Source organism: Bufo gargarizans, chromosome 5 (genome assembly GCF_014858855.1).
Source record: "Bufo gargarizans isolate SCDJY-AF-19 chromosome 5, ASM1485885v1, whole genome shotgun sequence".
NCBI lineage: Eukaryota > Metazoa > Chordata > Amphibia > Anura > Bufonidae > Bufo > Bufo gargarizans.
The window spans coordinates 20,799,333-20,815,583 of NC_058084.1; the positions used below are offsets into that span (position 1 = coordinate 20,799,333).

Genomic DNA, 16,251 nt, shown 5'->3' on the forward strand with positions numbered 1-16,251 from the left:
TCTATGGGCAGAAGAACGGATCCGTCCTTCCGTCTTATGGATTCTGTTATTTTCCATTATAACCATGTTATAATGGAAAGCCATAACGGAATCCCTAACGCTAGTGTGAGCCCACCCTTAGGGTGCATTCACATCACTGTTTAGCTTTCCGCTCTTCTGATCCATCAGAAGAAGAGAGAGAGAGAAAGAAAAACAGGATCCTGAAAAAAACATCATGTTGCATCAGTTGTCATACGCTTGAGCCATTTCCGTCTGAGATCTGTTTTTTATAGACTGAAACAAAAGTACTGCATGCAGGACTTTTTTTCTCAGACGGAAATGGCTCAAACAAATGACAACTGATACAACATGATCCGTTTTTTTCAGGATCCTGTTTTTTTCTCTCTCTCTCTTCTTCTGATGGATCAGAAGAACAGAAATCTAAACGGTGATGTGAATGCGCCCTTAGGCTACTTTCACACCAGCGTTTTTGCTGGATCCGTCATGGATCAGCAAAAACGCTTCTGTTCTGATAATACAACCATCTGAAACCGTTATGAACGGATCCGATTGTATTATCTTTAAATAGCCAAGAAGGATCCATCATGAACACCATTGAAAGTCGATGGGGGACGGATCCGTTTTCTATTGTGTCCGAGAAAACAATTCCATCCCCATTGACTTACATTGTGTCACAGAACGAATCCATCTTGCTCCGCCAACATCGCTGACAGAAAAAGCGTTACTCTGTACGTGATGGGGACGCAACCAAACGGAACGCATTCTGGTGCCTTCCGTTTCGTTTAGTTCAGTTTTGTCCCCATTGACAATGAATGGGGACAAAATGGAAGCGTTTTCCCCCGCTTTTGACATCCTATGAGGGATCTCAATACCGGAAAGGGAAAGCGCAGATGTGAAAGTAGCCTTTACCTGTGTTGTGAGAATGGGGGAGGGGGTTGGTCAGATGATAGTCCTCCATACTATGTAAAATGTTCACTTTGACTGCCATACTAAGGACTAACAGGACATAGCTGGCCATTCACATGCACAGCCCTCGTCCCCTCTTCATTAAAGTCTATAAGTACTGCTTTGGAAGGTTCTCCTGCATGAACTCCACATTTCAGGTCCAACCACTGCATCTCTGTTGGCTTCAGTTTCGGACCATAACTTGCATATAATACAGAACCCATATGTTGTTCTCCCATTTACATGGTGACATCTTCCAGTTTTGGATTATTTTCTTGACTTCAGCTACGGTTTAAGGAACGATGACTAGACGTTTTCCTTGTCCTGTGCGCAGTTCTTGGTATAACATCCATTTGTCTACGTGGTCATCAGTTATGATGTTATATTCTAGTCTTACTGGGGAATGCTTGATATAGAACTTGTGTAATGGGACCTGTGTTGTCCACAGAGCTCCACATGTGACCCATGTTTCCTATGGTGAAGTGCGGGCACTGTCCTCACCGAGGCTGCAGGTCTTTGGATCTTCTTTTGGTATGCTCTGTGATTTTCTGGATCAATTATTTCTACATCCAATGTTTTTGGAATCAGATTGATTGCAAGAAAATTCACAAGTAGCACAATTCTCCTCTGAAGTTGGAAACTATGAATCTCATCCCCCATTTGGAATAGAATTTTGCCTGTAGGCTGATTTACTTTTACTTATAGGTGTTATGTGTGCTGTGACACTGGTCTTTAAATAAAGGAGCTAGTTACATCCAACGATGGTCAGCAGGAGAAAGCATTTCCAAGAAGAAACCAGAGATCAAGAAAAGATCACACCAAAGAACCAATATGCTCACCCACCTGCTGTCTCTGCCATAGCCTTGACCAGTCGTTTGCATTCTGCCAGCATTTTCACCTCCACAGCTCTCTTCCCCATCCCCAAGTTTCTAAGGGTTAGTAGGGCGAAGCGGCGAAGAGGGCGCCATCGTACTCCATTAATAGCTAAGGACAAAGAAGACCAAGTTATTAACGCCCGGTACATTACCATACTTGTATTCTTATGCTTCACCTTTCCCCTGGATGAATTGAGGATTACTCCTCCGACAGCTAAGGGTCAGATGTAACGTGTTTTACTTTCTTCTTTTGGGGTCTTCCAGTAAACTGGCATTTGATGGACCTTGTTCAGACCCCTCTGTGTTGCATTAGGGATAGGACAGCAGGGCATGTCGGACTGTAGTATCTTGAGCACCACCAGCCAAACCGTGGTTATAAGGGGGTGTTCACACACAAGCTCATAAGAGTGTTGACCTGCACCCCTTAAAAAATACATGATACTAGATTGAACTGACTCCGCTGTGCACCTCAACTGTGGCACCAGAGCTGGCCATTCGTGATTTGCTTATACATTTTGTGCCAATGTATGTTAACATCTTTTATTTTGCTTGTGCTGTACCTTTAAAAAGTTGTTTTTACTGTTTTGCACGGTACATTGGTGGCCATGGTGGGCAAATGAGGTTTCTGGTCATGTGTGCAGATGCAGTGGTGTGGCTCTGTGCAGGCTGCATACTAAGCCCCTCTAGGAGATTGTGTGTATGAAGAGTGTAAAGAGAACCTGTCAGGTCCGAGTCAAGTATTCCTCTGGACTGACATTGCAGCACAGATCTGTGGGTAGGACTTGTACCAAGATGATGTTTATTGCTGAAATAGCGTTGACCCTGAGGATCCTGCATTGCGGTTGCATTTCCAGCGCCTTGATCCTGGAAAGGACTGTGGCGAAACAAACCTCGCCACTGTGTTTTGGAGGGGGCTGTTTGCCAGCCTCCTGCCCCAGGATTACGGCCCTTTGAGATACTTTTGCTAACTTTTAAACCCCTGAACCTATTCAAGTGAATTTTGGATAGGTTTGTCCCCAAGTTATACTGTTTAAATTTATGTAAGTTATATGTATGGACAATGTAACCTCACAAAGTTGTAACAATTTATAATAAGTGTAACTTGTCAGCTTGGGAGGAATATGCTGGGTGTGGTTCTATTGTCCCATTGTCCCATTGTGTGTTTAAATGGTGATGTCTGTCCTGTTGTCTCCACATGTGTATTGGCGATCTCCCCTTTGTCCTGAGAGATAATTGGATTGCCCTAGGTTGTCTCGGGGACAGAGAGGAGGAAACCATGATGCATTGTGGGGATGTGTTGTATCTGTTCTGTGTCGCAGTCTCCCTTCTGGTCCTCTAGGGGGCGTGAACGATTGGTTGCTGTACTTGCATTGTGTGTGTTGTAAGATATTGATTGGTTGGATTTCAAAACCCTGTGGGCAGTACTATGTTTGTTTTTTATGAATAAAAGAGGCTGTATCTGAAGTACAGTCAGACCACTGCTAGACCCTCAAGACGGAGCCTTGTCTCGTTATTGGGGGGATTCCCTGTATGCTGTTAGAGACTGATTGCCAGGAGTGTAAGCTGACTGTACGCTTTTCCTGTTCGTCTGCTAGGCAGCTATTCGCGAGGTTCCAGTTTGGAGTGCTATTTTGTATCCAGTTCGGGAGTTTGGTGTTCTGCAGTAGCTGTGCCTGTCTCTCAGAAAGGGGCATATCGCCTAAACGGATTTTAACCCCTTGTCTGCTGAAACGGTCCGTTACAATTGGTGGCAAGCAGCGGGATCGTTCCTACAGCCAGAAGGACAGCTACAGGAGACACCATTTCTGTGGATTCTACAATTTAAGGGCAACGCATGTCCCAGTACAGCGACCCAGACAGCTGCAGGATGGAACCAGCAGTGTTATACGAGGAGGAGGACCTGGATGGCCGGGATGCATTAAGGAAAGGCATCTGGTACCAGGCCCTGGATAATGTACAATACCAGCGGGGTGAGAGTCTCCCCAGTGAAGAGCAGCGGTTGCAGAAGCAAGTGGCCCTGCGGATGCCCTTCCTGGGAGAGCAGCCCCTGGAGGAATGGGTGAAGGAACTAGAGCACCGGGTATGGCAGGAGCTATGGCTGGAGGATGCCTACCAGGCGCTCTGGTGGTATATGGCACAGTACATACCCTGGACAGCTAAGCATGACAAGCCAGAGGGAGAGGAGTTTGATGGTCCTGGCTTGTTATGGGAGTGCTTTGCAGAGCCTGACTTCGGGAGCCCTGCACAGTCCAGACTTCAGGATATTTTCTATGAGAGGGAGGCTAGGCATGAGTGGGATGACCCCCATGAGGTAGAGCAAGACCTGGCTCACCTAGCAACCCTGGAGTGGGAACTGGAGCAGGACTACCGAGATCTCTTCCACTCCATTGGGAAGGCTCAGCAGGACAGTAAGGTGACAGACCCAGATCCAGACCTATTCAGCTGGGCAGATATTGTAGAGCGTTACTGGGAAGGACCCCAGGTGGCCGGTAGAGATGGGACCGAGGTCTCTCCACCGGTCCTGCAGGGAATTGGGAGCCCAGTCTCCATTCCCCAGCGGCAGTGTGAAATGCAGGGAGAGGAGAGCAGCGTCCTCCCTCCCCAGCGGCAGACTGAGTTACAGGGGGCAGAGACAGTCGGTCCTGTCCCCCAGCAGCAGATTGAGTTGTTGGGAATTGGGAGTCCAGTCTCCATCCCACAGCAACAGAAGGATTTGTTGGGAACTGGGAGCCTAGTCTCCATTCCCCAGCGGCAGCTTAACACACCAGGGGAAGACAGTAAGCCCCACAACTGTGCAGATGGGACCGTGGTCTCTGCACTCACAGCACAGGGGGTAGGGACAGTCGGTCCTGTCCCCCAGCAACAGGGCTGTGTAGCCAAAGAGGAGACAGTCGGTCTCCCCCTCAAACAACCAGATCTCCAGCCATCTCCGCAGGGATACCAGGAGGAGGAGGTAAGCGAGCCCTCCCCTTCCCAGCTACTTCCCAACCGAGTTCTGGGGGCAGGGGATGAGCCTGCAATACCCACTGATCCCTTCCCAGCGGAAGAGCTGGCATCAGGGCAGAGAGCCGCTAGCCTCTGCTCCACCGACCCCCTTGTTACAGGACTGGCTTGTACCCCCCTCACCCCAGCGGAAGAGCTGGCATCTGGGCAGAGCGCAGTCGGCCTCTGCCCACCAAGTACCTACAGCTCCAAGATGGAGAACCACAAAGCAAGGAGTAGCAGATGCACACTCAACAGCTGGGGACCTACAGAACAGAGCCAGGCCCCAAGATTCAACAGGTCCAGTATTGGGTTGTGGTTGGACTGCCAGACTAACTCAGGTACTACCTGGTAGGTATCTGTACTTCCCTGGGGGGGGGAGAATGTGTGGCGAAACCAACCTCGCCACGGTGTTTTGGAGGGGGCTGTTTGCCAGCCTCCTGCCCCAGGATTACAGGCCCTTTGAGATACTTTTGCTAACTTTTAAACCCCTGAACCTATTCAAGTGAATTTTGGATAGGTTTGTCCCCAAGTTATACTGTTTAAATTGATGTAAGTTATATGTATGGACAATGTAACCTCACAAAGTTGTAACAATTTATAATAAGTGTAACTTGTCAGCTTGGGAGGAATATGCTGGGTGTGGTTCTATTGTCCCATTGTCCCATTGTGTGTTTAAATGGTGATGTCTGTCCTGTTGTCTCCACATGTGTATTGGCGATCTCCCCTTTGTCCTGAGAGATAATTGGATTGCCCTCGGTTGTCTCGGGGACAGAGAGGAGGAAACCATGATGCATTGTGGGGATGTGTTGTATCTGTTCTATGTCGCAGTCTCCCTTCTGGTCCTCTAGGGGGCGTGAACGATTGGTTGCTGTACTTGCATTGTGTGTGTTGTAAGATATTGATTGGTTGGATTTCAAAACCCGGTGGGCAGTACTATGTTTGTTTTTTATGAATAAAAGAGGCTGTATCTAAAGTACAGTCAGACCACTGCTAGACCCTCAAGACGGAGCCTTGTCTCGTTATTGGGGGGATTCCCTGTATGCTGTTAGAGACTGATTGCCAGGAGTGTAAGCTGACTGTACGCTTTTCCTGTTCGTCTGCTGGCAGCTATTCGCGAGGTTCCAGTTTGGAGTGCTATTTTGTATCCAGTTCGGGAGTTTGGTGTTCTGCAGTAGCTGTGCCTGTCTCTCAGAAAGGGGCATATCGCCTGAACGAATTTTAACCCCTTGTCTGCTGAAACGGTCCGTTACAAGGACTACTGGCTCACATTGGTCTGCCATGGAGGGGGATTCATGACTGGAAAAGGCCCACTGTATCCTGAAGGTGGGTTCGAACCACTATTAGTATGTTCCTGTATTAGTGTTTGGGTGGAAATTAAGCTGCCTTTGTCTGTGACCAGAGGCCTAGATCATCGAGCCCACAGCGGCCCTGCATTTACTAAACAATGAGAGTTGTCCTGTGTGCCTTTAGAAACTAAAACCTCCAAGCTGTGTGTCCACCTGAGACTGTAACCACCAAGCTACGTGCCATTTACTTGTAACCACTAAGCTATGTTCCATTTACTTGTAACCACTAAGCTGTCTACCCACTTCAGACTGTAACCGACAAGCCAAGTGCCATTGTCTGTAACAAACACAATACCCTAGATTAACGTTCTTTTGCTTTAAGCTATCCTGTGTCCTCCTCCAGTGCTGCTCTATCTTTGAATGGGGTCATGGGCCACATACTAAAACTCACCCTCTAATGTAGTGACACCAGTCAACATTTATGCCAAAAGAGGGACACGTAGATGCAAATAGTGTTCTGCAGCAAATGAAGTCCTCCAGGGTCCTTGTAACAATATAAATCACGATGTCCCACAAAAACTGTTGTTTCCCAGTCAATGCAGTGCCCCAGCGCTAGACAGTACCCCCAATATCAGCTACAATGCCCTTAGTGTTTGTGCAGCGTCCCACTTATGTGTGTACAAGTGGCCCCCTTAAATTTCAGTATAATTATTTGTATTTAATGTATTGTATTTCCTAATATCAGGCTGGCATTGTCATTACATCTCTTCGCCCCTAGGTGGTGCTGGCACCACACACTATATATAGCCAGGGGTTTGTTAAAAAAGTTAGTTGAGTGTGTACAAAGAAGCAGAGAGGAGAAGGAAGTGTATGGAGGAGCAAAGCAGGCTCAGTCCAGAATGTAGCTGCCTTTCTTTCCTCTGGGGCCTGATCAAGCCTGGAGAGGACAAACCAAGTGTTTACTGCAGCCCAGCACAAGACAGTAAGTCTAAGTATGAATATAAAGCAAGTCTAGTGAAGATTAGAGCTGAGTCTAGCCAAGGGACTTCACCAGCACCAGTGACCAGGAGGAACTTAAAGGTACCTGGACACAACTGGATAATTAGTGCGCAGAATTATCATTTTCCACTAAACACCTTCTGGGACATAGTGGACCTGAATATTTCAGGAGAGCATTCTGCATCAAATAATGTAGCAGAGAGTTTGCCTGCCATGAAGGAGAACGCCCTTATTGGATTGCTCAAGATAAATAGTAAATCGTTATATTCAGTACCGGAGTGCTAGAAAGTGGACTTAGTGCAAATTCACCCATTCTTTGCCTGTAAAGTAACAGCATTAAGAGAACTCCTCAACTGACAATTGCCAGACCTGTTATAAGGAATTCCAGTTAAACCAACATCTAGATTATTGCGTTTGCTGTATTGTTGAACTGTAACAACTGCCCTGAGACGATTGAGTCAGTAAATGTTCAACTGTTTTACTACAGCTGACTCTTCATCCTTTCTACTACTCTCAACATTTGCACCTTACGGTTCTGGTGTCACGAATACAGGGGCCCAGCCACCAAAGCACCCTAAACACCTATACCATCAAGGGCACCTCAACTTCCATCTGGCTGGTGTTCCCTGCAATATAGAGTGCCCCGGAGGATTTAGTGCTGTCTTCCCCATCACTGCACGCCAGCCCAGGGAGGGTCTGCTAACTGTGAGTAAATGTACTACTACCCCCATCAGTCCACCGTAGCCTCACGTGTTGCCCCTGTGGTCCGGTACATTGTATTTGCACCTCCTGCAAACTCCAGCACTCTTTGTCAGAGAGCTTGTGCAGACAGAATCATTATGTCCTGGGACAGTACAAATCTCCTATTTAATCTGGGAGGTGCCACGCGTTGTCGAGTACTGTGGAGTGAAGGGAGAAGACCGTGTGGTGTGGAGAAATTATTGGCCATAGCTGCATCACATCAACTACATCACTAGGAGCCTGGATAAATACTGAAGGAGAACCTTCATTCAGCTTATTGTCGGAGGTCCCAGGACCCCTCACTGATCACTTAACCTTGGGGCAGACATTAGTTTACCACTGATGTAAGGAAGCACCTAATGTTACAGAAGATAATGCTGCCGTTCCACTGCTGTAGATGTAGAGCAGGCAAAATATTGTGTCTAACCTTAAAAGCTGGGATCTTCCTGGTGGAGGCAGAGCCGTGCTGTACACTCTGACCATTCAGATGTCTCCTCTGCTGCTTCCCCTCCTCTTCTCCCAGCTAGAGATAACCTGCAGCTCCATCCCCCTCCTCCCTCTCTAGTGCACACTGTATTACTGTAGGAGACTGAGGAGGTTCGTGCACAATTACACAGATTCTCCATGATGTAAATTTTAGAAACAGAATTGGTCTAAATCGTATAACGTGATCCTCTCACCGTATCCCTTGGTGGCGACTTCAAATACTGGAAGGAATGGTCGTTCGCACACCTCCTCGGGGTAATCCATCAGACCTGCTTTCAGCATTTCATACCCGCACAGAACGATCACCGGTTCTGACAATTTCCAGATGGTGAATATTCTGCCATATTGCTTGCTGAGCTGATGGAGGAAACACAAATGTGTGGACAGTAAGAGGTTAATGGTTTTACCCTAAAAATTGAATCTTCTAAACTTTTAGTAACATAAGAAAAAAATGTCAAAGTGTCACTGAATAACTGGCTAGACACATCACACATCTATACTTACATGCACAGAGTGACACACAGAGACAGGCACACAGACACAGGCACACAGTGACACACAGATACAGGCACACAGACACAGGCACACAGCGACACACAGACACAGGCACACAGCGACACGCAGACACAGGCACACAGCGACACGCAGACACAGGCACACAGACACATGCACGCAGTTACACACAGACACAGGCACACAGCGACACGCAGACACAGGCACACAGCGACACGCAGACACAGGCACACAGCGACACACAGACACAGGCGCACAGCGACACACAGACACAGGCGCACAGCGACACACAGACGCAGGCGCACAGCGACACACAGACGCAGGCGCACAGCGACACACAGACGCAGGCGCACAGCGACACACAGGCGCAGGCACACAGCGACACACAGACGCAGGCGCACAGCGACACACAGACGCAGGCGCACAGCGACACACAGACGCAGGCGCACAGCGACACACAGACACAGTGACACACAGGCACATGCACACAGTTACACACAGATACAGGCACACAGACGCAGGCGCACAGCGACACACAGACGCAGGCGCACAGCGACACACAGACGCAGGCGCACAGCGACACACAGACGCAGGCGCACAGCGACACACATACGCAGGCACACAGCGACACACAGACACAGTGACACACAGGCACATGCACACAGTGACACACAGGCGCACAGCGACACACAGACGCAGGCACACAGCGACACACAGACACAGGCACACAGCAACACACAGTCACAGAGTGACACACAGACACAGTGACACACAGGCACACAGTGACACATAGACACATGCACGCAGTTACACACAGATACAGGCACACAGACACAGGCACACAGTGACACACAGACACATGCACACAGTGACACACAGGCACAGGCACACAGTGACACACAGGCACATGCACACAGTGACACACAGGCACATGCACACAGTGACACACAGACACAGGCACACAGTGTCACACAGGCACAGGACACACAGAGACAGGCACACAGCGACACACAGACACAGTGACACACAGACACAGGCACACAGTGTCACACAGACACAGTGACACACAGAGACAGGCACACAGCGACACACAGACGCAGGCGCACAGCGACACACAGACGCAGGCGCACAGCGACACACAGACGCAGGCGCACAGCGACACACAGACACAGTGACACACAGGCACATGCACACAGTGACACACAGGCACAGGCACACAGTGACACACAGGCACATGCACACAGTGACACACAGGCACATGCACACAGTGACACACAGACACAGGCACACAGTGTCACACAGGCACAGGACACACAGACACATGCACGCAGTTACACACAGATACAGACACACAGACACAGCGACACATAGACACATGCACGCAGATACACACAGATACAGGCACACAGTGACATAGACACAGGCACACAGTGACACACAGTCACAGGCACAGAGTGACACACAGACACAGTGACACAAAGGCACACAGTGACACACAGTGACACACAGGCACATGCACACAGTGACACATAGACACAGGCACACAGCGACACACAGGCACACAGCGACACACAGACAGGCACACAGTGACACACAGTCACAGGCACAGAGTGACACACAGACACAGTGACACACAGACACAGGCACACAATGACACACAGGCACACAGTGACACACAGGCACACAGTGACACACAGTCACAGGCACAGAGTGACACACAGACACAGTGACACACAGACACAGGCACACAATGACACACAGGCACAGGACACACAGACACAGCGACACACAGACACATGCACGCAGTTACATACAGATACAGTATCACTATCAGGGTATAACTACACTTTAGGGGGAATTAAGGGGGCATTCTACTGTGTGGGGGCACAAAGTTGACTGGGCAGGATTGGGGCATGTATAGATAGATATTAGGGGAAGTTAGTGTAAACAAAAAGTTGCCACAGTTCATTACGTGCCCAGCTGAATTATGTTCCTCTGTGGGCTTTTTAAAAGTTGGGAGGTAAGCACTCACACCCAAAGAAGTTGAAGCATGGAAGAGGAAGACTCCAGACATACTCCTCTTAGTGTCCACCATGATTTTTCAATAGTCTTCATATAGGCTTCAGAGCTGAAATCTCCCTGCATCCCCTGCTTTTTCAGTGTCTGCACAGAACGTGCTCTGATGATTTCTGTAGGCTCTGTATAGCCCTCTGTTATCAGCTATAGAAGCTCAGCTAAGATCTTAGGTGTCTGTCCACAAGTTACAAATCTTATATCATTCTAGTTTGTGAATTGATCCCGAATACTGTGAACGATGCGAGGCACCTGCTCTAATGGCAGCTTTTGGTATTCCCCCAGTTATAGTCTAATGGCCTCACATCTGTTCTCTGATTGTCCGCTGGGGAGACCAAACCTCAGGACTGGACGAGGACTGCTACTTAAAAGGACCACAATCAGATTGAGGAGCTGGCCATTGACGCTTCTTGCATGTCACCCTGCTCCACAACACAGAGCCTCCTGATGAGCCAGGAAGACTGGTGAAACACGTAGGAGCCGCTCAGCAGTACTGAGGACTGACGAAACAGAGACTACCGGCTGGTCAGGGGAAGGAATCCAGCGCTAAATGGGTTGTTCTTTGCAGACTAGATGCTGCGCTATTGACCAGCTGATAGGGACTGTAGTCCGTACCATGCACTGAGCTGCATTCGGGCTATACTTTACCTGAATTTTGATTACCCCCTATGTACGGTACATTGATGATTAGCTTCAAAATTTCAATCCTAGTCCCACAAAAAGTGGTTAACGCTCTGCTGGTCCTGGTTTATTCATATATTAACTGCTCAGATATTCATTTAGAATGCTATATGTCCCCTGTAGCTGTCTCTCCAGTGTTCTCTGCTTGTTCAGTCTCTGCACACAGTTTGCATTTTAGGGGCCCAATCTGATCATGGACCCTCTTCGTTTTTTATATACCTCGGTATGTAGGACTCTGCCCACTGCTTGGTTGGTGCCAAATTCTTGTCTATTCACTACAACCTGCCAATGTCACTGAGCTCGAATAAAAGGCATGTTAAATATTCTACGCTCACAGTGTATCAACAGCAGTATACATGATACAGTGGCTGCCCGACATAGTCCTGATGGAGTCTGCACTTATCCTGCAGCTGTGCCACCAGCACACCACACGACTGGCTGGAAGATCCTGCTAATCAGCATGTGCCTTTCATCATGCATGCCATTGGCTGATATCAATCACATGCATCCCTCTGGGGACAAATAAGGCCAATCAGAAGGCTCTACACCAGCAATGAGCCTGCTGATTGGCTGTGTGTTACAGCACTCTCCAGCTTATTGACAGCGCTATGCGGATTATCCTCCTTTTTTTTTATCCTGTGACATTTTTGATTCTTTGGAACAAGTTTACCATAGAGTTAAGGTTTCAACAATATTTTCAGCATAGGATCGTCATCTTGACACAAATGAAAATTGTATCTGCATTACCGTGCATGATCCGCACAACGTCTCCTTGTGGACACTTACCATGCTATAGTTGGCGATGGCATCTCTCAACCGTAGGTACTGGGGGGTCCCCACCACAGGAATTGGGGTAGGTCCAGGAGGCAGTGACTTGTATTTATTCTGTTGGGACCATGACTGGTAAATGATGTGAGCGATGAGGAGGATGAAAAGAACTGCGAGGATGATGGACAGCGCCATGGCTCCTGCGATTAAGAAGAATACATCAGTAATTCCATCTTTGTGCTCAATGATCTCTGAAATCCATTATCTCACCAAAGTAGACCAACCAGGTTTAACCCTATACTGACCAAAGACGGGAGGACTATTGTGCTGGATTATAAGAGTGGAATCATTTCTCACCGTGCTGGTGAGATATAGAGCAACGTGGCATCTCTTCACTGTTCACCTTCTAGCTGTCGCACTTGGATCTCAGCCATCCCGTGAATGGGACGGCTCTTTCCTGTTCAAATGAATAGGACGGAGCCGTTCCATTGAAGTGAACGGAGACGGAGCAGTTGTAATTATTACCCTGCTACAATGCTGCAGTGTTGACGGCGAACAGGTAAGTACGGGTCAGCATTGGCGCTAGGGAATTCCGTTCTAGGATCCATTATAACAGAGTAATAATACAATATAATGGAAATTTAGGACGGAACTCAAAACAGAAGCCTTTAAGAGGCATTCCGTTTTGCTCCGTCCTAATACATGTCTACGGTTCAGTTTGGTTCCGTTATACATGACGGAAAAAATAGTCCTGTCGCCAGGACACGCGGGATCCTTAAGAAAGTCAATTTTGTTTTTCAAACTATAGCTCTTTATTTTTTAACTGGGTTCTATGGGCATTATCAAAAATCCAAGCATTGCTCGGGCCTGTCGTAGATCGTTTCGTTAATACTTACCCGTCCTTTGCTCTGACAGTGCCACCGTCCCCGCTGCACTCGCACAGGATGCAAGCTCTTCTGCGCAGGTCTTGACCGGATGTGAGCTCTTCTTTTCTTGCATAGTAGTAAATGCACACATCAGGTCATGAGCCGAGTGGAAGCGCTCGCATACTTGGCAAGTATTAATGAAACAATCTTTCTTCACCAGGCCCAAGGAATGCTTGTATTTTCGATAATGCATAAAGAATACAGAGCTATTGTCTGAAAAACACTTAACTTTCTTAAAAGTTTTGCAGTTTTCCCCAAGTAAAACTACAAAAAGAAATGCTAACAAATCTATTAAATTAAAAACTAAATTACAGAGAAAAGAGGTCTTTTATTGTTGTTTTAACTCCACTTTTACCGTATTTTTGTTACAGATTTTGGCGCAAAAGGGTTTTGCGGCAAAATCTCAGACTTTTCCCTGTAGGCGGGGAACAGGGTGGACCAGCCGTCCCATCTCATTCATCACTTGAGTGGAAAATAGTCTTTAACTATGCCATCAAGGGCGCTGACGTAGATGTCGTATGGCTGGTGGCGCCAAAGTTATGTGCAGGCCTACAACTCTACAAAACTTTGGCGCATCTGCTACCAGTGCAGGGGGATTAAGAAGGGCGTCTAATTCGCTGCTCTTAATAAATAACCCCCAAAGTGCTTACTGGCGCCAGTCACACAGATATAACCTATACCTGGAGGACAAGAGGTAGTAATAATTTGTGAGCACCGTCCTCTGGAGTGAAGGAAGGAGATGTCGTCATGATATTCGGCCAATTATGCGGAACGAACATTTATACAGACGCTAATAATCCACCCGTATAATCATTCCAACAATCAGGTAGTAAACACGTAAATGCTCGTTTACTGGCTGATTTGCATGTTTGATCAGGGTGAAAGCTGTACAGTTAGCAGCAGCACATATCTGTCTGTAATCAGGGATCTGCTGCCGATAGAGCTAAGTGAGGGAGGAACGGCTGCATGTGATACGATCATTCTTCCCTCATCCACTTTTCATTGGCCTGTGTAATTGACAGATGCAAAAAAGCCCTTAATAAAAGAACGCTGTGATATCATATGAGCACCAGACCCAAAAATGGCTGTGCACTCCTCTTCTAGATCGATGGTCCTTGATGTCCAGCTGTGGTGAAGTCTTCTAGAGATCTGGCATAACACCTGACTGTTGCAACACATAAAAAATGTGTAAAACCAAAAAGGTTCATCAGCTCACCGTGTTCTGTGTCTGGGTCTCTGGGGCAGAATCCAGATCCAAATATGCAGAAAGAGATATGGTGCCTGGCACTCCACAGTAATACGAATCTTCAGTTTATTGTAAATCCATTGAAAAGACAAGGAGCTTATTACTGCACCCTAAAAGTGTTCCAGGTCTCAGTTCTTATAGGATATGGCCAACATAAAGGAACACCTCCTCTCATCCAGTGTGACTATCATCATAGGTAGAGGAACAGTAAGACACAAAGCAAACATCACACCATTATCACCTGCACTATAAGTATACAGACTGAGGGCACGCAAACAGCAGAAGTATATGAGATCAGCTTTATGGAAGACTTATTAACTCTTTGAATAACAAATAATTTATCGTCCCTTTGTTCTCTAGAGCGGTTCCTAACATCAAGATCGCTTAGACTTTGCAGTCTTATCCCTTAAAGGGGTTGTCCAGGTTCAGAGCTGAACACGGACATATCCCCGTTTTCACCCAGGCAGGCCCTCTGATATGAGCATCGGGGCATTTCAAGGGCTTCCACCTAGCAGTGTTCCTGGGGATGTCACTGGCACTGATGGGCGGGCTTTAGTGCTACCCTAGCCATTTTCCAGGCTAGGGCAGCGCTAAAGCCCGCTAATTAGAGCCGGTGACGTCACCGGGCTTGCTCTTAGGCGGGAACCTCAGCTTAGCTTTGCGAGCCCATCACCGGATCTCCAGAAGAAGCCTTTGTCCTGCACGATTCAGGGCGATAAAGGGCCTCATTTATCATAGCCTGTCCACTTATTTTTGTCTAAACAAAGTGGTACGCTTCATGTTTTTGAGACTGTTAGAAGCCAAAAAGTTGCCAAACTGTGAGTTTTCTTCTTTTTACACCACATGTACAAGTTTTTAACTAGGAGTTGGGGCAGAAGGTTTCCGGGCCATGGCAGAAAACTAAAGTAAGTTATAGCTGATAATTAGGGATGAGCGAACCCGAACTGTATAGTTGGGGTTTCTTACCGAATTTTGGGGTGTCCGTGACACGGACCCGAACCCGAACATTTTCGTAAAAGTCTGGGTTCGGGTTCGGTGTTCGGCGCTTTCTTGGCGCTTTTTGAAAGGCTGCAAAGCAGCCAATCAACAAGCGTCATATTACTTGCCCCAAGAGGCCGTCACAGCCATGCCTACTATTGGCATGGCTGTGATTGGCCAGTGCAGCATGTGACCCAGCCTCTATTTAAGCTGGAGTCACATAGCGCCGCCCGTCACTCTGCTCTAATCAGTGTAGGGAGAGGTTGCAGCTGCTGCTGTTAGGGCGAGATTAGGCAGGGATTTACTCAGCAAAAACACTTAATGAAGTGATCGATCTACAGCTGCGGATCATTCAACTGCTGCTATTTAATTGCTCACTGTTTTTAGGTTGCCCAGAGCGTTTTTCTGTCACTTTTTTCTGGGGTGATCGACGGCCATTTTGTGTCTTGTGGTGCGCCAGCACAAGCTGCCACCAAATACCTTTAACCATCAATAGTGTGTTTTTTTTTTTTTGCTATATCCTACATCAGGGGCTTGCTATTTTATTGAGGAGAGAAATACAATTGCCAAAATAGCAGTACCCTAAATCTGGTGTTTCAGCTGTGGCCAGCCAATTGTAATACTGTCTGCTGTCTGGCAAAGGATATATTTTTGTTCTGGGTTGAAATACAATTCCCAACTTAGCAATTCCCTAAATCAGTGGTTTCTGCTGTATGAGGCCAACTTTAAATCTATCCATAAAAGTGTAT

General features: G+C 47.4%; 1 protein-coding gene across 1 annotated transcript in view; it reads right to left on the reverse strand.

Annotated features, from left to right (window-relative positions):
* LOC122937801 (cytochrome P450 2C29-like) overlaps positions 1-14,652 on the reverse strand; it is a 35,006-nt gene extending 20,354 nt beyond the window's left edge. Inside the window, exons 1-4 of the mRNA XM_044292851.1 lie at positions 14,495-14,652; positions 12,371-12,552; positions 8,512-8,674; positions 1,789-1,929 (exon numbers count right to left, since the gene is read on the reverse strand). Coding sequence (XP_044148786.1) covers positions 1,789-1,929; positions 8,512-8,674; positions 12,371-12,547 — 481 coding nt within the window. The 5' untranslated portion in view covers positions 12,548-12,552; positions 14,495-14,652. The remainder of the gene's footprint in view (positions 1-1,788; positions 1,930-8,511; positions 8,675-12,370; positions 12,553-14,494) is intronic.
* Positions 14,653-16,251: the final 1,599 nt, after the last annotated feature.